General features: G+C 41.7%; 1 protein-coding gene across 1 annotated transcript; it reads left to right on the top strand.

Moving 5' to 3' along the window:
- Window positions 1–14,587: 14,587 nt before the first annotated feature.
- On the top strand, window positions 14,588–22,050 carry LOC128098688 (C3a anaphylatoxin chemotactic receptor-like). The gene is made up of 2 exons (XM_052720016.1): window positions 14,588–15,034; window positions 19,849–22,050. The coding sequence occupies exon 2, from the start codon at window positions 19,857–19,859 to the stop codon at window positions 21,303–21,305; it is 1,449 nt and encodes a 482-aa protein (XP_052575976.1). The 5' UTR covers window positions 14,588–15,034; window positions 19,849–19,856; the 3' UTR covers window positions 21,306–22,050.
- The last annotated feature ends 511 nt before the right edge of the window (window positions 22,051–22,561 follow it).

Raw genomic sequence — 22,561 nt, 5'->3', positions numbered from 1 at the left:
TGTACTGGAGTCCATTTCCCAGTCCTCCTGCATCAGCCTCCCAAGCAGTATGATTACAGGTGTGCCCGCTATCCCTGGCTAGACCTCATCATTTCTAAGTAGAGAAGATACTCTCATCACTGCTAGTGGGAGTGAAAACTGGTGACCCTGCCGAGGACCGTGGAAGTATACAGCAGGCGATAGCTAGTGTTTGACAAGTCGACCCACCAGACATAGAACTCCCTGACGGGGAGCACCACCTGGCAAAGCCGTGGGGTCACTGGCTGTGGAAATCGGTTGTTTTCTGTCTGTAACTTTCTCATGCGCCACCATTATACTTCCCTATAAGAGCAGCTGTGGGGTGCTTTCCACAGCCCTTTGGTGGTGTGTTTTACATCACTCTGGGCACACTTAGAGTTGTGGATGGTCAGGTTATGATTTCTGTTTAAGCTGTATCATTTTGATGTATAGAAACAATACAAGGATATTTCACATTCCTTGTGGACTGACATGGGATTCTCAGTCACAGCCTTTTACACAGGCAGCTAACTTTAGCCTTCAGAGCAGATTCAAAGCAGGCTGGTTGACCCTCGAGACAAATACACGAGGTCATTTTTCCAAGTGTTGCTTCGCTTATTCAAGGTCAGAGCTTGAAGCAACTTTAGACATAACTTTCTCAGCAATTCACTTTTTGCACGTAGTCCCAGCCTCAGTTCACGCTACAGGCCCAAGGTTCAGCCAACTGTTTACTTACTCTCTGGGATCCTTCAGCAACCTAGAGCTACGTGCATGGGTCAGTGTGACATTACTAGCCTAAGAGAAACTACGTGACTTATCTTGTGTTGTGAGAATGAAAATATCATCGTCCACAGTTTGGCTGTGAGAGAGCAGCAACGGCAGTTTGGAGAGAGACGGCTGTGGAGAGCTGTGTGGGAGCTGCTGCAGAGTGTGAGTGACGTGTGCGTGTGCATGTGCGTGTGCGTGCGTGTGTGTGTGTGTGTGTGTGTGTGTGTGTGTGTGTGTGTGTAAGTATGAGAGAGAGAACTGTGTGAAAGAGCTGCTGCTCTGTAGAGGAGCTGTGCTTAGGAACTGTGTAAAGTGCTGTCTGGTGAGAGAGCTGTGTAAATGAGGTGTTTAGCTGTGGCTGTGTGGAGATTTGTAACTGTGTGGGGACGAGGAAGAAGATGCTGTGTAGGAAAGAGATGCAGAAGAGAAATGTGTGTAAAAGAAAGATATGTAGAGATATGTAGCTGACAGAGTCAGAGACCATTCCTTTTTTTTTTTTTTTTTTTTTCCAGATGGAGTTTCTCTGTGTAACAGTCCTGGCTATCCTGGAACTCACTTTATAGACCAGGCTAGCCTTGAACTCACAGAGATCTGCCTGCCTCTGCCTTTCAAGCGCTGGGATTAAAGGCATGGGCCACCACTACCTGGCTCCAGAGATCATTCTTAAGTTGTTGTAAGAGAGAAAGTTATCATCAGAAAGCGTGTGTGTTTCCTTATTTCATCAGTCATAGACAGATTAAAACTTATTCCTAATTACCCTCAGATAAGAGTTTCCTGTCCCTTGATACTCTGAAGCATTCCTTGTATTGCCCTGAGCTAATCGTGGGAGCTGGTCTCTCATCCTCCGCGTGACGACATTGTAGTGAAAATGTTCATATCTTCCAAAAATATGGGGCTAGAGAGATGGCTCAGCATTTAACAGTACCTGCTGATCTTGCAAAGGATCTGGATTTGGTTTCCAGTACCCACATGTAACTTCAGGTCCAGAGGAGCCAACATCCTCTTCTGGCCTGAGGGCAGCAGGCACAAATATGGTGTGCATATATACATGCCAGCAAAACACTTGCACATATAACTAAAAAAATAAATCAATCTTTAAATTTATGCATGCGTACTTTCAGGTTAAGCTCTTCCAATTCTAGGAATCTGTTTTTGGTTGTTTTTTTTTTTAATATTGGTATAGTCATGTATGGTGCTACATTCCTATAATCCCAGCACTTGAGAGCCTGACTCAGGAGGATCAGGAGTTCAAGATCACCCTCAGTTACATACAAGTTTGAGACCAGCTTGGGCCACATAAGACCCTGTCTTGGAGAGAAGAGGAGAGGAGAGGAGAAGAGAGGAGACAGAGAGAGAGAGAGAGAGAGAGAGAGAGAGAGAGAGAGAGAGAGAGAGAGAGAGAGAGATTTAAAAATACTTCTTGTTTATAATTGTTTAAAATTCAATAAAAGCAGAATATTATGCCAGGCAAGGCACATGCCTTTAATCCCAGTACTCCAAAGGCAGAGGCAGGAAGAGCTCTGTGAATTTGGGGCCAGCCTGGTCTACATATCAAGTTCAAGGCCAGCCAGGGATACATGGTGAGACCCTATCTCAAAAAACAAGCCAAGCAGAAAGTGGTAGGTTGCCTCCATAACATTTGCACCACCATTGCGTTGGTGGGCATGTCTTGCCACACTGGTCATTGCAGTTCACAGGTTCACAGCAGGGTTAAACTGTTGGTGACCTTCTCCCCACCCCACCCCACAACCTATGCAGTACCTTCCAGTACTGTGAAAGCTAGCCAACAAGGAGGAAGCTTGCTGGTCAGTACCAACTAGATTTCTCCATGTTCTGTAACCAGCGTGGTGTCTCCAACAAGGGAGTCTTCCCGTCAGGCATTGGTGAGCAACTGAGAGCAATGGCAATAGTCACACCTGCCTGGTACTGCAAATACGCCCAAGCACCCATAGTTGGGAGCACGTAGCCTCTGGGAGTGAACCTATTGTTTTGTTAAACGGACACAGTATCAAACTGCCCTCTAAATGCTTCCTTACCTAAAGATTAGTGCAACTCTCAGTCCTCATCAGAGAAGTTTCTTTGTGCAATACATGGAGGTTGGTGCAGAAACTCACACTAGTCAAAGTGCAGAGAAAAAGTGACTGTGGAGCTCAGCTACAAATGGATATTTATGTCACATCCCCCTCCCAAGGCTCAGGGAGACAGGGTGGAAACACTTTAGAGGGCAAGACCAAAACAGTGTCCTGTTCTGGACAGATGGGACCACTGCACTCATGAGCGCACAGCTGCTGTGGCTGCCTGCACCAGACTGGAACAAGATCCCGGCAGTCAACATTCTAGCAGGGAGTGGGAAGGAGTGCACAGGTCCCCACCCCCAATCAAGAAATTATGGACAGCTGATGGCTTCTGGGAGGTGAAGGGGAGTCAGTTTTCTTTAAGGCTGTTCCTCCTGGTAGGTCAGCCATACTCCAGTGGATGGCTCCACACCCAGAATACAGTGACAGCAGAAACTGAAGTCAATGGGTTATTAAATCAAAACAAAACAAAAAAAAAAAAACAAACAACAAAAAAAACTCATGAAGTTAGGAGAGGGATAGGCAGGTGGGAAAGGGTCTGAGAGGAGTTAAGAAGAGGAATGGAGATGAATGTCATCAAAATATATTGTATGAAATTCTCAAAGACTTATTAAAACAGTAAAATAAATAAAAAAGTTGAATATTCATCAATGGAAGAATAATCATAGAAAACAATATAGAGCAATTTTAAAATATTTTTACTTGGGGTTGGGGATTTAGCTCAGTAGTAGAGCTTTTGCCTAGCAAGCACAAGGCCCTGGGTTCGGTCCTCAGCTCAAAAAAAATTTTTTTTTACTTTTATTTTGTGTATCCAGGTGTTTTGCTGCATGTGTGCCTATGCACCAGGTGCATGCAGTGCTGGCAAAAGAGAAGAGGCCATCAGATCCCCTGGAACAGGAAGGAGTTGAGGAGTTGTGAGCTGCCATGTGGGCACTAGGACTTGAACCCAGGTCCTCTGCCAAAGCAGCCAGTGCTCTTAACCACTGAGCCATCTCTCCAGGTCCTGGAACAATTTTTAAAGTATGCTTTATCCGGTATGAAAAAATAAATGGGAGAAATTGAATTTAGAAACAAGTGTATTAGTCACTTTTCTATTGCTATGATAAAAAAAAAAAAACACCATGACCAAGGCAATTTACAGAAGGAACAGTTTATTTTGGACTCATGGTTCTAGAGGGTGAGAGTCCATGACAGGATGGAGGTGGCAGGTGGCTGAAGCAGCAGCTGAGAGTTCACATTAACCACCAACAGGAGGTGGAGAAAGTAAAGCAATTACTTATATTCTATTATGAAATAAAACTCAGGAGTCAGATGCCAGGGTAAAATCCTGATTGATCAGAGAAGCAGCAAAGAAGAAGCAATTGGTGATCTCATCTCTCTTTCCTCAATCCAAAGGGCCCACAAATCTTTCTAAGCCCCTCCCTACTAGTTCCTGTGTCTCTCTATATCCTGGGTTCTCCAAAACCTCGATGGCTAATTCTGGTCAGCTAGTAGCTAGCTCCACCCTCTGATTCAAGGTAAACTGTAGCTGGAGTTTTCTCTCCGCATCCCGCCAAGCCCCAGCAGTCCGACAGCCCACTTATAAAATAAACACACAGACGCTTATATTATTTACAAACTGCATGGCCATGGCAGGATTGTTGTTAACTGTTCTTATATCTTAAATTAACCCATTTCTATTAATCTATAAGTTGCCATGTGGCTCATGGCTTACTTGTATCTTAACATCTGCTTCTCATCGTGGCAGCTGGCAGCGTCTCTCTGCCTCAGCCTCCACTTCCCAGAATTCTCCTCTCTCCTTGTCCCGCCTATACTTCTTGCCTGGCTACTGGCCAATCAGTGTTTTATTTATTAACCAATCAGAGCAACACATTTAACATACAGAACATACCACAGCAGTAAACTTTATTGGCAGTCTCAGGAGTGTCCGACAGAGTACAATCAAAATATCCCACATCTCCTTTTTGTCTAAATAAAAAGTTAAGGTTTTAACTCTAACACAGTAAAACTATATACAATAAGAACAATTATCTGGAAAGAATTACATTCACAATGTTCAGTCCATTTGCATTTGGTAAATTCAGAGAAAATACTCCATTATCTATCCTATCTTGGTGAGTCCAAAGTATTCTATCTAATTCACTTTCTATCATAACTTGTATTATGAACCCAAAACTATCTTTTTAGACCTCAAAACATTTTTTCAGATAAACGATTTAAGCTTTTATGTTTCTCAACCTTGTACAATTTACACCTCTTTTGTGAGTTTCTTTTCTGAATTTGGTAACAAGGAAAACTGTAACTATAACTCTTTAGTCTCCAACCCCATCAGAGATCCAAGAAGGATATAATATTACCTGAATAAACAGGAAATGCAGGGCAAACAACTTCCAAAAATATAGAAACAACAGAGACATTTTGCTGCCTGGACAGATACCCAAGGTTCCAAGGTTCCTCTGCAAAGTTGGGGAATCCATCTTTAGCCTACAGACCTAGAATGTCTGACAGACTTTTCTATAAAGAAGAAAGTTTGAAGGACTGTCCTACTTTGTCTTGGCAAAGTTTGGCAGTTGCCTTCTTTTGTGTTCTGCTTGTACAATTTGGACAGCATAGTGTCAGCCATCCAGGCAAGGGCAATTTCTTGCCCAATGGCTAGCTTTGCCACAGATAAAAGCAAACTCCATATAGAGGTTCTTTGATGCTCATCATCCTTTTTTTGAAGGAGATTGGTGCTGCCAGGAGCAGACGTGTCTCACTGTCATGAAAAGCCTTATGTTATTAAAACATTTTAAATACCACAGATCTGTAGATCTCTGAAGTGTTTGAAGACCATATATCTATCTAAAATATATCTCTGTTTGGCCTTGAAAACATACTTAACATGACTATAAGTTTGATTGTTATAGATGACTAACTACTAACCTGCATTTCTTAATTATCCTAAATAGTTTGTAATAATAGCTTTTAAGGACCAGAACTTTACATGACATTGTTAAATGAGCTGCATAGGTACAATACCTTAAACAAGAGCAGAAAGATATATACAGTATATTGCAACAAAAATAATTTTAAATTTATATCAATATACAAAAATACCTTAAACAAGAGAAGCAATATATATATACAGTATGTTCTAACAAAAATAACCTTAATGCCGGGCGGTGGTGGCGCACACCTTTAATCCCAGCACTCGGGAAGCAGAGGCAGGCGAATCTCTGTGAGTTTGAGGCCAGCCTGGTCTACAGAGTGAGATCCAGGAAAGGCGCAAAGCTACACAGAGAAACCCTGTCTCGAAAAGCCAAAAAAAAAAAAACCTTAAATTTGTATCAATATACAAAAATCTATACCAATTTAAAGTATTTCAGACTAGTAGTTGCTTTTTTTTTTTAGTTTAAAAGTAGATTCAATAGTCTACCCTTTTTCCTCTCATTCTTATATCTCCCCTTTTTTCTTTTCAGAAGGAGATCCCTAAATCTAATCTTTTTTGCTTAGTTTCCTCCCTGACCATGAGCAATAACAACTTGCAACCAACCCCATAAGCAATGACAAACATGTATAACCCATCAAACTACCAAAAACTCACCCACCCCACCTTTTGGGAATTTGGGCATCATGTTCTTAAAATTACTTCCTGTTATCAGGGGGTGATGGCATCTTTGGGGGACACTAAGAAAATTGAGATAATGGTAAGTCCTGGGAGAGCTGGCTGTTGTCCAGTCTCAGTGTGATGGGAAAGTACAGGGCTCATCTGAAGTCCTGGCTGGAATAGTCTATGAGGGTGGACCATCTTAGCTAACCACCTTGAAATTGTCCTGAGTAGTTTGTAGTCCAAAGCTGATCTTTGGGTGGTGTTGATCAGCTTAATAACATTACTACAATCTAGATGGAATTGTCATTGTGAGGTCCCATCATCCTTTTGGAGACTTCAAAGGTCACTGTTAGGAATGGTCACAGTTCACTGCAGAACTTTAAACATTTTAAATGTCATATTCAGCAGATCTTGGAGAGGTCAAAGAACCACAGTCTATTAAATACATCTGGGGTACACAAGTTCAGTTCTTAGTTACCTGCTCAGACTCAAGCCTGAAATCACATACAGGAAGCTAGATGAAATCTATTTCTAGAATTAGTTAGTACTCTACATGACCATTAATATCACAACAGAAAGTTTAAATATATATACATAAATCTTATAAATTTTGAGATAATATTTATAACTTAAGAAAAGCTTTGAAGAGTCAAAATAAAACCAAAGGATTGTGAGATTAGTGGCAATAGAATAGACTCTTTATTTTGGTTTTTCTTCTGTCCTGTACCAGATGGCTCTTCTAATATGAGAGAGAGATTTTGGATTTTCCTTAAACAAGCAAGCTTAGGTTTAGAGAAGGAGGGAGCCATGCTCCCACTCCAAAGCCAGCTTTAGTCTTGATTGAATTGGGACTACAAAAAGACCACTGGCTTTATATGTCTGTAGAGAACAGTAAAGTTTGAAATGAATTACTTAGCTCTTACCTAATTGCAGGCCATAGCCAGTTAATATCTCCTAGCAATTTTTGAAAATCATTAAGAGTTCATAATTGATCTTTCCTGATTTGTACTTTCTGTGGTTGAATGATTTTGTAAACTTATCTTATATCCTAGATAATTAATAGAATCTCCTTTTTGTATTTTCTCAGGAGATATTTGTAATCCCCAACAAGGCAAAATTCTCTTTACTTCAGCAAACATTTTTTCCTAAGGTATCGGTGTGTGAATCAGCTAGTAAGATATCATCCATGTAATGATAAGTTATAGATTGAGGGAACTGTTTACAAATTATTTCCAGTGGCTGTTGTACAAAATATTGACTCAAGGTGGGACTATTTAACAGTCCCTGTGGAAGGACTTTCCACTGAAACCTTTTAACAGGCTGGGAACTATTATAAGTAAGCACTGTGAAATCAAATTTTTCTCTATCCTATTCTTGTAAAAAAAAAAAAAAAAGTCTTTTAAATCAATCACTATCATAGACCATTCTTTAGGTAATAAAGAAGGCAAGGGAATTACAGGCTGTAAAGAGCCCATTGGCTGGATCACCTAATGAATAGCTCTCAGATCTGTTACCACCCTCCATTTTCCAGATTTCTTTTTAATGATAGATATAGGAGAATTCCAAGGTCTGGTCAAATCTTCAATATGTTGAGCATTTAGCTGCTCCTGTGCCAACTGTTATAATGCCTGTGCTTTTTCTGATATCAAAGGTCATTGTTCCACCCAGACAGGTTTGTCAGTTAACCATTTTAAAGAAGGGCTGTTGGTACCTTGAAAGACCACCAGCTGTTGTGCCCTGCTTATGTACAACCTGAATGGTCTGTGACTGCTCTTGCTAATACCTTTTAAAATTTCTCTTAGAAGCATTCTTTATTTTATGGTTTGTTTCTGAGATTGGAGGAATGTTAATCTGGGTTTTCTATTGTGGCAACAAATAATGTCCCTATAAATTCATTGCTATGTTAGCCACATATGGTTTTAATTTACCTATCTGTCCCTCTGGCCCTATACACTCAACCCATCTTGTACTTTTATCTGAGATAAAGTTCCAATCCTTAGAAGCTGAGCACTTGCTTCCTGAAGAGGTCAATCTGGATGCCAAGATTTGGTGAAATTATGGTTACAACTGCACTTGTGTCTACCAAACCCTCAATTTCAATACCATTTATTTCTATTTTTAACTTTTGTCTCTCATCATTTATGGCAGTTTGCCAAAATACTTGTTTTCTTTTCTCTCCTGAAAAGTTTGTTTTGTCTAATGAAGCTGTTCTGTCATCCAGAGCAGTATGGTTTTAAACAACAGGCATTAAGTCTTTTATTTATTTATTTATTTATTTATTTATTTATTTATTTATTTATTTATTTTTGGTTTTTTGAATCAGGGTTTCTCTGTGTAGCTTTGAAGCCTTTCCTGGAATTCACTCTGTAGCCCAGGCTGGCCTCGAACTCACAGAGATCCTCCTGCCTCTGCCTCCCAAGTGCTGGGATCAAAGGTATACACCACCACTGCCTAGCTGCATTAAGTCTTTTAATTTCTCTGTGGAGGGGTTTCCCCAATGCAGACAGGAAATGATTTAATCAAATTTGACATTAGGGCTTATGAGGGGCCCCTAAGGCATTTCCCAATGACAAAGGATTACCTTGTCTGCCCCTTGTTGATCTGCACTCATTAGTCCAATGTCAGCCTTTGCCATACCTTCTGCATAGTACAGAAGGCTGGGGCCTTCTGTTTGGATTATCTCTAGAAAAACATTGTTTCTAGGAATACCTTGCCTACAGATAACATTTTCAGATAACATTGTTTGCCACAATTAAAACATCTGACATTTTGATTTTTTTTTAATTTTTATAAATTTCTTCTCCTATCCAAGTATCATCCAAGTGTGAGATTCAATATTAGCGGTAGTTCGGATCCACTCATCTATGGGTGCTCATTTTGCCTTTAGAAGCCTAATCACCCTTTTGCATTCTGAATTAGCATTTTTAAAATCCAAAGATTCAATTAATATTTGTCTAGCTTCTGGATCTGATATCATTCTATTTACAGCTGAAGTCAATCTTTGCAAAAAAAAAAATCAGTGAAAGCTTCTTTTGGGTCTTGTATAATTTTAGTAAATGATTCAGTCCTCTTTCCCAACTCTATCCCAAACATTCAAAGCTGCTGTCTGCATAAGGCCAAGGTGTGATCATCAAATCTAAACTATCTTTGTAAATCAGCATACTGGCCTTCATTGAGGAGCTGGTCTTGGGAAGTTTCCACACCTCTAGCCCAACTTCATTGTTCTATGACCCTAGCTTCCTCTCTCCACCATGTTTTTCATTGTAACTGAGGACCAACTTCCTATATTGCTGTAGCTTAATCTTTCCAGTCTTGTGAAATCATTCTGTTCCAAGCTGCCCATGAATTTAATTTCTGCTTCACAAAGGGTGAATGCATACCATATGAAATGACTCCTTCTTTAAATCTTTTCAAATCTAACATTTCTACAGGATCCCAGTTAACTTCTGCATATCCTTGGGGGTGCCTATCATCTGGTGGTTGTTCTTGTATGGTAACTGGATAAATTAAAGTTGATTTTCTAATAACCTTGGGCTGCTCCTCCTCATTTTCATAATGCAGTGGTGTGGTAGGTTCTGCTCTAAATTCCTCTGTCTGTGTGTGAATATTTTTTTAGTTTCATAAGTAGGTCTTTCTAAGGATTGTATCTTAGTCAGTTTTTCATATTTGGAACCAATATCAAACCACCTTTTAAAAAATAAAACATGAATTACCACACTGTTAATAATTATAATCAATATTATGTCAATCCCAGCCAAGTTGATTATCCCTTCATTTAATCTTTCCAATTTCAAACCATTGTGGAACCATACAGAGACCTAACTCTCTGAATCATAATAATACTGTTCCCCATTCTTAATGTGGGAAAAACCTTAAAAAAAAATAAAACTAATTCCTCCCTTAGGAATTCCCAGGTGTCTCGCCAGATCTGCTGATGATGACAGCAAGGGTGGATCTGTGCAAGGGCAGCCAGCTGCAGCTGCCGCAGTTTAGCCAGGGGCTGAGGTTGTGAGGCAGGATCAGCAGCAGCAGCAGACTGATCAGGTGCAAGCAGGTGTCGAGGCAGCTGGGCTGGCAATGCGGCAGCCCAAGGAGGGCTCCAGGGAAAGCCTGAAACTCGTCAGGAGAGGTAGCAAGTCATAGGAAAAGCTGACAGAGGGGAACATGCAGGAGAAACCCACGTCGTGGGAAATGAGGGCATGGGATCACCTGAATGACAGAGTGGGCAGTGAGCAGTGATTCCTGCGGCTACAAAGCCGGCAATCTCATGCCCCAAGTTGGACGCCAAATAAAGCATTTATTTATATTGTTCTATTATTAAATAAAACTTAGGAGCCAGATTTTGGGGTAAAAACCCAATTGACCAGAGAAGTGGTAGAGAAGTGACCTCTCTCTCTTCTTCCTTGATCCAAAAAGAGCCCATGAATCTTTCTAAGCCCCTCCCTACTACTTCCTATGTCTCTCTTTATACCTGGGTCCTCCAAATCCTCTATGGCTAATTTTGGTCACCTAGTAGCTACCTCTGCCCTCTGATTCAAGGTTAACATTATTTGTAGGCTCAGGAGTGTCAGAGTGTGATCAAAATATCCCACAACAAGAAAGTGCACTCAAAACAGAGTCTTTTTGAAACTTCAGAGCCCACCCCCCAGTGGAATACCTCCTCCATCAAGGTCACACCTCTTAAATCCTCCCCAAACAGCCACTAACTGTGGACCAAGTATTCAAGTGCCTGGGACTTAAAGGGGACATCTCATTTAAACCTCCACAACATGTGAGAAGCTGGAGAAGTGGCTGAGTGGGTTCTAAGAGCACTTACTACACCATCATGAGGACCAGAGTTTGGATGCTAGCTCCATGTAAACAGCTAGGCTCAGCCTTGTGCATGCCAGTAATCCTAGCCCTAGAACATCAAGGGGGAATTGAATTCTGGGGCCTGCTAGACACCCAGCCCAGATTCAGGTTCAGTGACAGACCCTGACTCACAAAGAATGAGTAGACAGTGACAGAGCCAAACACCTGCTACCCAACATCTTCCTCTAGTCTCTCCAAGCACCCCCATAGGCACACATAGCTGCACACACACACATCGGTACACACATACTTCACACACATATGTACACTCATTCTTGAATATACGTACACACCCACACAAAAATTTAAAAGAAAAAATGTGAAATGGAAGTACATTTTGCATTTGTATTTTATATAAATTTTGCTTATTATATTTGTATCTATTTTAAAAATAGATCAGTGATGCTGGGGACTTAAGAGCACATATTGCTTTTAAAAAGGACCACAGTTCGGGGCTGGAGAGATGGCTCAGCCGTTAAGAACACTGACTGTTCTTCTAGAGGTCCTGAGTTCAATTCCCAGCAACCACATGGTGGCTCATAACCATCTGTAATGAGATCTGGCACCCTCTTCTGGCCTGCAGGTATACATGCAGACAGAATACTGTATACATAGTAAATAAATAAATCTTTAAAAAAAAAAAAAAGACCACAGTTCAATTCCTAGTATCTATACCCATCAGCTCACAACTACCTGTAACTCCATTTCCACAGGGATCTGGTGCTCTCTTCTGGCCTCCTTGGGCACTTGCACTCACATGCACAAACACACAGACACCCACAAATTAAACTTAAGATAAATCTAGGGGCTGGAGAGATGTCTTAGCAGTTAGGAGCATGGCCTACTCTTGCAGAAGACTCAGGTTCAATCAACCCCCAGCATTCACATAGTGGCTCACTGCTCTGTAACTCTAGTTATAACTATAACAATAGTCTATGACTCCACAGGATCCAGTGCCCTCTTCTGTCCTCTGTGGACTCCAGGTATACAAGTGGCGCACAAACATGCATGCAGATAAAACAATCAAACACATAAAATAAAATTTAAATTTAAAAGGTTAAATAAAATGAATCTTTAAAACAATTTGGTGTTTAGAAACTTTAGTTTCTTCTTTAACCCTTCTAATTTAATGTTTGACCATGGTAATGAATGGTCTCAACAATATATATTTTATGTGACTATATATGTACATGTATGACTATCCACATACTATAATCCTACTTTTGTATGCTTTCTGAATACCTTCATTATTCAATGTTTCCAAATCCTGGAGGGGAAAATACACACACACACACACACACACACACACACACACACACACACACACAAAACACACACAATAAATAAATAAATAGATAAATAGACTAAGTAAGTAAGTAATGAAACTGTATACATTGTATATGAGTATAGAAGTAAGTTCTGAAGTGTTCAGTGGAAGGTCAAGCCATAAAAATCACACATCAATTATGTTACATTTTGTTCAAAACTACTTTTTGTGCCAGGCAATGGTGGTGCACACCTTTAATCCCAGCACTCTGGAGGCAGAGGCAAGCAGATCTCTGAGTTCAAGGCCAGCCTGGTCTACAGAGTGAGTTTCAGGACAGCCAGAGCAACACAGAGAAACCCTGTCTCAAATAACCCTATCTCAAATATAGATAGATAGATAGATAGATAGATAGATAGATAGATAGATAGATAGATAGATATACATTTAGGGAAAAAATCAAGAAGAATTGACAGTTACCTATTAAAAATGGCTATTCTGGAATTAGAGTAGAAAATAAAAAAACTTATTTTTTTTACCCTTTTATATTTTAGTATTATCTCAATTTATCTTTGTATGTTCATACTATTTAAAGTAGGTTTAAAAAATAACAATAGAAATAAGTTAATGGGTATTATTCAGCTCTTGTCTTTTTTTTTTTTTTTCTTTTTAAGATTTTCTAACTCAGACATCCCAGATTATCTGATTACAAACCAAGAAAGGAGGCAAAGTGGTTTTCTGAATGAACTGATCAGTGTGGACTGGAGCCTTTGTCACAGACAATGATAGTAAGAAGGCTTTGTCTGTCTGTCTGTCTGTCTGTCTGTCTGTCTGTCTGTCTGACTAGGTATCTCACTTTGTAGCTCATGCTGCCCGGAACTTGTGATCCTCCTGCCTCAGCATCCCAAGTGCCTGTTTTACAGATGTGGGTCACCCTGTCTGGGTGATGGGAAAGAATTCTTTGCAGCAGGAATGCTCTAGGGACTTTATCTGCACCTGATGAAATGCAGCCTGGTGCCCGCAGGCTAGGCCTCGAGGAACCGGCTGCACTCTTACCCCGGCCTCGGGCCCAGTTCCTTCCATACATAGCATCTGTCACCTGCTGCTGCTGGTGCAAGCCCTGTAATCTCTCGAGGGCTTGTTTACATCTCACTTCTCATTTTTTCCCAGATTGCCCCCAGATGAACATATCCACACCCATTGCAGTCCATTTTATTTCTATTTACATGCAAAGTATGTTTGTATTATAGGGGTGTGTGTGTGTGTGTGTGTGTGTGTGTGTGTGTGTGTGCAGAGATTAGAACACAGTTTAACTCATTCTGATTCTGGTATAGCATAGTTTATTATCCACATATCAAACATTAAAGAGATACTATTTTTCTTTTATGTAATTAATTAATTAATTCGATTAATTAAATGTATTTTTACAGTATTCCTCCTCAAACCCCCGACCCCAACTCAGCCATCCTTTTTTGTTAAATGTGTTCTTTTTTTTTTTTTTTTTTTTTTTTTTTTGGTTTTTTGAGACAGGGTTTCTCTGTGTAGCTTTGCGCCTTTTCCTGGATCTTGCTCTGTAGACCAGGCTGGCCTCGAACTCACAAAGATCCACCTGCCTCTGCCTCCCGAGTGTTGGAATTAAAGGCGTGGGCCACCACCGCCGGCTGTGTTCTTAGTTGTTCTTTAACAAATACGTATGTGTACAATGTATCGTGATCATAACCACCTCCCATCCACCCCCACCACCCACACACACTTTCTTGCTCCTGTGCTGGGATTAAACACAGGCCTGAGTATAGTAGGGAAGTGGTCGCCGCTGATCTGCATCCCGAGACCTTTAATTATTTTTTATTTTGAAATAAGATCTTGGTAACATTCTCAAGTTGGCCTTAAAAAAATCACTCTAGAGGCTGGGAAGAGATATATATATACAAAACTCTTACACATAAAATAAAATAAATAAATCTTTTAAACACCTCACTCTATGGGGCTTGCTCTGGCAGAGGACCCTCGGTTCCCAGCACCCAGGTCAGGTTCCAGTTCCAACGGATCTAGCCTCCTCTTCTGTCTTCTGTGAGCACCCATTAACATGTGACACACACATACATAAAAATGAATTTAAAAGGAAAAACAAAAACTTCACTCTGTAGCCCAGGCAGGCCTGGAAATTTCTCGCTTCCTGCCTCAGCATTCTGGTAGCTAGGACGACCAGCTCGGGCAGAGAACATCTGCATTCCACTCCCTCCTCTGTCCTTCTGCTTTTCTTATCTAAACCGCCTAAGTTGAAGACGTGACTCACAGAGAGAGGCCCTTCCTGTGCAGTCTGATGGCCGTCTAGATCCCGAGTTCCCTTTACCGTAGGGAAAGTCGGCGCTCAGCAACTTGTCCAATGGACTTCATGACTTCATCTCAGCTAAGCGTGGGGAGCAGATAGGATTTGTTGGTGACCTGCAGATCGGGACCGGAGCCCTCTGCTTCATCTCAGTGTGTTCGGTAAGAAACCCTAGATGAACACGATAGCTTGTGCTTTGGCTAGCCCGCTGTACTATTCAAGTACAATGGTTTCGAGTTCATTATCTTCTATGTCCTTCTAGTCTTTATGTTTTTATTGTTAGAGAGTCTTGATCATGCAGTCTTGGCTGGCCTGGAATTCACTACACAGACCAGGCTAGCCTTCAACTCCCAGAGATGTATGTATATCCTGCCTCTGCCTCCTGAGTGCTGGGATTAAAGGTGTGCGCTGCCATCATGCCCGGCTCTTGCCCTAACTTTTATTCCTCCTGCTTATCCCCATGTCCGTTTTTCTTTTTTTCTAAATACTATACATTCTATCTGTCTTTGCTTTTAATATTTTCATTCTGAAAATAATAATGAATATTTATGTCATTTATCCTCTTTCATAAAATGACTGTTTCTCCTGATCTCTGGTTCTGTTTGTTCCCACTAGTTTTATTTTCCAGTCACTGATCACAGGTATACACCTTATTTATATGTATATGTATATACCCATATGCAGCTCCCCATCTGTCTCTCTCTCTGAATTTCAAATCTCTGAGCTCTTCCCTCGCACTGCTGGTTCTATCATCCTATAATTAGTATTTGATTTGAGAATCCGCTTTTCTTTACTCATCATAGGTAAATTTTAGTTCTAGGATTTTACATATCTTTTTAATTGCTACTGGCTAACTCAATACTAAAATCTTAAAAAATAACTAATAATCTTAAACATAGAGGGAGGGGGGTTGTTTGTTTTTGTTTTTGTTTCTCAAAATTTGGGGGACTATGAACTGTGATCTTGCTCTGGGTGACTTTTTAAGGCCTGGCTTGCATACACTTTCAAAGCAGATCATTTGTGATTTTTAAAGTATAACTCACAGCATAAAACTCAGTTTCTCTTATACTGGGGTCTTGTTCTTTTCAACTTTTATTATTTGAAGTTGCACTTTCCACTTTATTATCAAGTTCCTCGGCTGTGTGATCCTTGCAGTAAAAAGAACATTGGCCTAATAGTCACTGGATGAAGGGCCGGCGGCTCCTCCCAGCTGTGGCCATGCGAAGGCCACACAATCCCCTGAGTTTCAGCATCAAAAACTGCAAAGTGAGCAGAGATGATTTCTGTGTGTTCTTGTGTTCCTAGCAATCTCTGGCTGTTTTTCTCTCAATATCTTTGGATCCTGTGCACCAACGCTGGGATGGCACAGTAGATCAGCACTCCTGCCAATCACCTTAGGAACTGGGAGGATTCGGGGATCTGAGTAGAAAAAGACAGGAGGAAGGGAATCATTTCTCCCTTCTTCATTTTGCTGACTTGTTATTTTAACTTCCGCTTCTCATGTAAGACCTTGCATGCGTCAAACTTTGTTAAGCTCAGCAGAATCACTTCCAAATGTCTGAGCTTCCATTTAAAAAAAAAAAAGTAGAGTGTTCTTATATTCAGTAATAATTGAGAATTTACTGGGAGTGACGTTGTTCATCTATGGAGCATAATTCCATTTGAGTTCTCATTTTAAAAGCTGTATTTCAAAATGAACAGCTCAGTGTTAGTCAAACTAAGCAGATCATGAGGCTGTATTTTGAAATGATGTATTAAAATTATATTAAATGGCATATTTTGTTTTGGTATATAAAACCAACCTTGTATTGATTAAAAGGTAGAAATTTTTTTTTTAAAATTGGGAGTTTAAAAACAAAACAGAAATTAGAAGAGACAGTATAGAATTTAAGGAAGCCATCTGGGTAAAAATGAAAAGGCTAAGAACTAAAATTTTAAATGGAATTGAAAATGAAAAATTGAAACCTGAGAAGTAATCATTCTCCTGGTCATGGTGGTGCATGCCTTGTAATCCCAACATTTGGTAGATGGAAGCAAAAGATCTCCAGTTTGAGGCCAGCCTGGGCTATATGATCAGAAAAACCAAAAGAAAAGAAGTGACCATTCACCCATATGGTAAACCCTGTGGAATAGGCATTTGTAAACACATCTTGTCATTACCACCACACAGTTTAGGGCCACTATAAGAATTACAACATAAGATAAAATATGCCACCTCACAGCACACATCAGAAAAGACTCAACCACACACTCAAACAGGCATATGCACGTGTGGGTGCACACACGTGCAAGGAAGAGACTGAAGAATCTTCAAGGGATTATAAAAAAATATTTCAGATAGAATGCATTGATCTTAGCCTTGAAGAGTAAGTATTTTAACAAATAGAAATTTAGTGTAGAGAATGGAAGAAGCCATACAAGGGGCACAATTCTAAACGGAAGTCATTAGCCTCATTTAGAAATGTTTATAAAATGGCATTAATTGGGAGGATGTCACATAGAGCAGGAGGAGAGACTGCTAAGAACTATGTTGTGGAAGACAGAGAAATCGGTTTGGGTTTGAGTTCTCAATGCAATTTTAGCAGAGTAATAGGAACAGAAGACAAAGTAAACCCGAACCACAAAGAAGAGAGTTAAGATTGATAATTCAAGCTAGGCAGGGTGGTGCACGCCTTTGATCCCAGCTCTCAGGAAGCAGAGGCAGGTAGATCCCTGAGTTTGAGGCTAGCCTGATCTACAGAGTGAGTTCCAGGACAGCCAGGGCTACACAAAGAAACCCTGTCTCAAACAAACAAGCAAAACAGAATAACAAGCCCTCAAACAAGCTGTTGGCCTTGAAAGAGAAGCTGTGTTAAAGGTAAGATCCAACACCCTACCGGGTGGTGGTGGCGCAGGCCTTTAACCCCAGCACTCGAGGAGGCTGAGACAGGCGGATCTCTGTGAGTTCCAGGCCAGCCTGGGCTACAGAGCAAGCTCCAGGACAGGCTTCAAAGCTACAGAGAAACCCTGTCTTGAAAAGAACAAAACAAAACAAACAAACAAAAAGAACCAACACCCTAATGAGTAGTATGGTCACAGCTTAGATCACTGTGGAGAAACCACTTATGAAAGACATTTAGGACCTAGAGAGATGGCTCAGGGGTTAAGAGCATTGGCTGCTCTTCCAGAGGACCTGGGTTCAATTCCCAGCACCAACATGGCAACTCACAACTGTCTGTAACTCCAATTCCAGGGAACCCTATACCCTCTTCTGCTCCACAGGATCACGAATGCACGTGGGGCACATAAGCTCACATGACCACAAACACATAAAAATAAAAGATTGACTAAATAATTAAAAACATGAAAACTTTTATTTAAAAAAAAGGTATTTAGGGAGAAAATTGGAAAATAATTGGATAAAAACTTGGTATTCCTTAAATTAAATCTTCCTGTGTGATGTGGGGGCTTAACTGAAACAGTAAGTCTAGAAAGTGCTCTGCGCTGTGTCTGTAACTGCTGTCCTGGGTGGCTCTCTCTCAACCCGACACAAGCTAGAGTTATCTGGAAAGAGGAACTTCAGTTGAGAAAGTGTCCCCATCAGACTGGCCTGTAGACAACTCCTTGGGCATTGCGTTGATTACCGCAGATGTGGGAGGGTCCAGCCCACTGTCCGCACTGGGCGGATAGATGGTCCTGGGACGAATAAGGAAACAGGGTGAGCAGCGGTGAGAAGCAAGCAGCAAACGGCGTTCCTCTGGCTGCTCAGTCACTGCCTCCAGGCCCCGGCCTTGGCTTCCCTCACTGGACTCTGACCTGGACCATGTAAGAAATAAACCCTTTCCTCTCCAAGTTGCTTTTGGTCAGGGTTTTATTGCAACAATAGAAAACAGAGAAATATAGCCATAGAGTATTTAAATGCCCTAAAGGTAGAAGCACTCCAAATGTCTATTGTTAGATTACTAGATAAATAAAATACGCTACACATACACGTTGGAATATCGACAGGCTCTTCCTATGCAGCCCACACTGACTTTGAACTGGTGGCGATCCTTACGCCTTGTGACTGAGTGCTAGGATTAGAGGCAGTCACCAAGAGGCATCCCTAGCCTTTAAGAGCAACTCCTGACACATCTACTTGGAGGACACTGTGACAAGTGAAAGGACATTAAAAAGAGCTGGGAATTTTGACTCTTGCCTGTACTCTCACTACTTGGGAGGCTTAGGCAGGTTGCTGCAAGTTCGGGGATGGCCTGGGTTATGGACTGAAACCTTGTGGTTTCACACACACACACACACACACACACACACACACACACACACACACACACGCACACACTAAACAGGTAAATAACTGAAATGACAATATGCAAAGTTCAACGTTTATATGCTGTTGTCCGTGTGGCGAAGCTTTCTAAAGTCCTCTGATGACTTCAGTCTAGGGAGAGTCCGCCTAGAAGTCCTTGTCCATTTAGACATCTGTTCAGTGTTAGTAGCGGACACTGAGTGAAGAAAGAAGCTGTGGAAATGAGGAACATCCCAGCACTCAGAAGTCAGACAGGAGGATCAGGGGTTCAAGTCAGTTTACTCCACAATGCAGCCAGTTGGAAGCCAGCCTGCCTGAACAACATGGAGATCCTGTGCCAAAAAGCCCAGGGGTGAGGCTGTAACTCAGTAGAGTGCTGCCCAGCAGGTGCTGGCCCTAGGCTTGAATTTCAGCACTGGAAAAAAACAACAACAAACAACAAAAAACACAGGGGGTATAACAAAAAAAGGGGGAGGCAAGATTTGAGTTGATATGAACTCCCAAATGAAGTTACCTTTTTGATACACATTTAAATCAACATCCTAGATTTTAAACTGTCTGGTGAAGGAATGCAAACCAGACTCCTGAAAGCCTTGGGCATTGAGAGGCTGCATCACCGCAGAAGGCCTCCTAACAGTGCCTGTTTTTATAGTTACTACGCGCTTTAACATTTTCTTCGTCTTTTTGCAGGTTTAGCAATGGAGTCCTCCTCTGCTGACACCAATTCAACTGATGCATACTCACCGCATCTGTTTAAATCCCAAGACATTCTCTCCATGGTCATTCTCATCCTCACTTGCCTACTGGGACTGCCAGGCAATGGGCTGGTGCTGTGGGTGGCTGGCCTAAAGATGAAGCGGACCGTGAACACAGTTTGGTTTCTCCATCTCACCCTGGCCGACTTCCTCTGTTGCCTCTCCTTGCCCTTCTCCCTGGCTCACCTGATTCTCCAAGGACACTGGCCCTATGGCTTGTTCCTATGCAAACTTATCCCATCCATCATCGTCCTCAACATGTTTGCCAGTGTCTTCCTGCTTACCGCCATTAGTCTGGACCGCTGTCTGATGGTGCACAAGCCAATCTGGTGCCAGAACCATCGGAATGTGAGAACGGCCTTCGCCATCTGCGCATGTGTCTGGGTGGTGGCCTTTGTGATGTGTGTGCCAGTATTTGTATACCGAGAGCTGATCAGTATAGATGATCGTACTCTATGTACCTATAATGTTGATTCCCACAGGCCCTTTGATTATTGGGACTACACGTACGATATAGATCTACCAGAAAACAATTCTACTTACAACTCCACTGCTCAGCTAACAGGACAAATGGATGACAGGCCTTCCTCTTCACCAATAGGTGATCACCTTTGGACAGCTGTCACTAGCCTCCAGTCACCAACATTCCAAAGATCTTCTGAAGATCCATTCCCTCTAGATTCAGCAAGACTATCTAGTCAACAGCCCCATTACAGTGTAAAAGCTCCCGGTGTGCTCATAGCTGCCACACCCAGTGGGTTTCCTGTTGAAGATCACAGAACCAACACACAGAACCCCGACGCTTTTCTCTCTGCTCACATACAGATTTCCCCTCCTGCTTCTAGCAGTTATGTATCTCACCCTGAGCAGTCACAAGATTTCCAGGATGATTATTTTGCCCAGTCCACGTATAACAATCATGCACTAACACCTCTGGCGGCAATGACCATCACAAGGCTGGTGGTGGGCTTCCTGGTGCCCCTTTTTATCATGGTGGCTTGTTACAGCCTCATTGTCTTCCGAATGCGAAAAGTCAACTTCACCAAGTCTCGGAGCAAAACCTTTCGGGTGGCCCTGGTGGTGGTGACTGTCTTTTTTGTCTGCTGGACTCCATACCATATTGTTGGAGTCCTTTTATTGATTGATGACCTAGGAACTCCTTTGAGGCAAGCTGTGTTATCCTGGGACAACATATCCATTGCTTTAGCATCTGCCAATAGTTGCTTCAACCCCTTCCTTTATGCCCTTTTGGGGAAAGACTTTAGGAAGAAAGCAAAACAGTCCATAAAGGGCATTCTGGAGGCAGCTTTCAGTGAAGAGCTCACACACTCTACCAGCTGTACCCAGGACAAAGCCTCTTCAAAAAGAAACAATATGAGTACAGGTGTGTGAAGATGTGGAGCTGGGGACCTAAGCAGATGTTCTCAGGTGAATGAATACCGGTAAAGGACGGCATGGTGAGCAGGGCACTTTAGACAATCTGGTGGCCCTTGGAGAGGGGTCTCTGACTATTGACATAACATCATTTGCAAACATTAAAGATGCGAAGTCCCATCCCAGGCTTGTTGAGTCAGAATCTCTGGCCCATGGGGACTAGTGTTTTAACAGGGCCCTCTTGTTTCTGATTAACATTAAGTTTTACAGTCATTTGGCTTAGTCTGTTCCTATCCCTAACTAAGCAGTGTGAGATAAATAACTTACCCATCTGTTTTCAATATTAATCTTTTTTTCCTTAGCATCATCTAAATCATCTTTTAGTTTGCACAGAAGGCTGCTTTTATTGTCCTGAGTGAAAGACATTCATTTATTGTACAGCTTTACGGTGGTGACGGTTTTAAGTGGAGAAAAATAAAAGACACACTAAAGAAAAGGCCCATGAAAGCAAGCAGTGATGAGGTAGAGACTGGAACAGAAAACAGCGCCAAATGCTTGCCACTGGAAGCGTCCTCGGATAATTCCAGGTGCCCATGATTACCCCTAAATGAGCACAGACGCACATAAACACTTTCCTACTCGTGGAGTGTTTTGGAAGCTGTGGTTTGGAGTGTTCTCTTCCCTATGTATTCCGCCTGTTCATAGAGCCATCTATGTCCCGTTTTTTTGGTTTGTTTGGTTTTTTTCTGTGTGTGTTTTTTCATTCTTTTTTTTTTTTTTTTTTTTTTTTTTTTTTTTTTTTTTTTGAGACAGGGTTTCTCTGTGTAGCTTTGCGCCTTTCCTGGAACTTGCTTGGTAGCTCAGGGTAGCCTGGAACTCACAGAGATCTGCCTGGCTCTGCCTCCCGAGTGCTGGAATTAAAGGCGTGCGCCACCACCGCCCAGCTTGTTTTTGTTTTTTCAAGACAGGGTTTCTCTGTGTAACTATGGCTGTCCTGGAACTCACTCTCTAGACCAGGCTGGCCTCGAACTCACAGAGATCCACTTGCCTCTGCCTCCTGAGTGCTGGGATTTAAAGGTGTGTGCTACCATGGCCCTCAATGTCCCATTTCTTAAACTCCTGAATTCCCTTTTTGTTTTCCACACAGGGTCTTTCTGTCTCCTGCTGGGGATGGGGGTATGCAGCACTGTGCCTGGCCCCCCTTTCTTAGTCTTCCATGTTAGACTTTGAGCCTCACATAGAATAAAGCAGTGTTCTAAAGATGCTTTTCTCCT

The sequence above is a fragment of the Peromyscus californicus genome, unplaced genomic scaffold (assembly GCF_007827085.1).
Source record: "Peromyscus californicus insignis strain IS unplaced genomic scaffold, ASM782708v3 Scaffold_6__1_contigs__length_162567912, whole genome shotgun sequence".
Taxonomy (NCBI): Eukaryota; Metazoa; Chordata; class Mammalia; order Rodentia; family Cricetidae; genus Peromyscus; species Peromyscus californicus.
The sequence above is the reverse complement of the archived record's forward strand: the minus strand, read 5'-3'. Positions and strand labels throughout refer to the sequence as shown.

Coding starts and splice junctions, on each gene's coding strand:
- LOC128098688 (XM_052720016.1), top strand. CDS start 19,857: ATGGAGTCCTCCTCTGCTGACACCAATTCAACTGATGCATACTCACCG.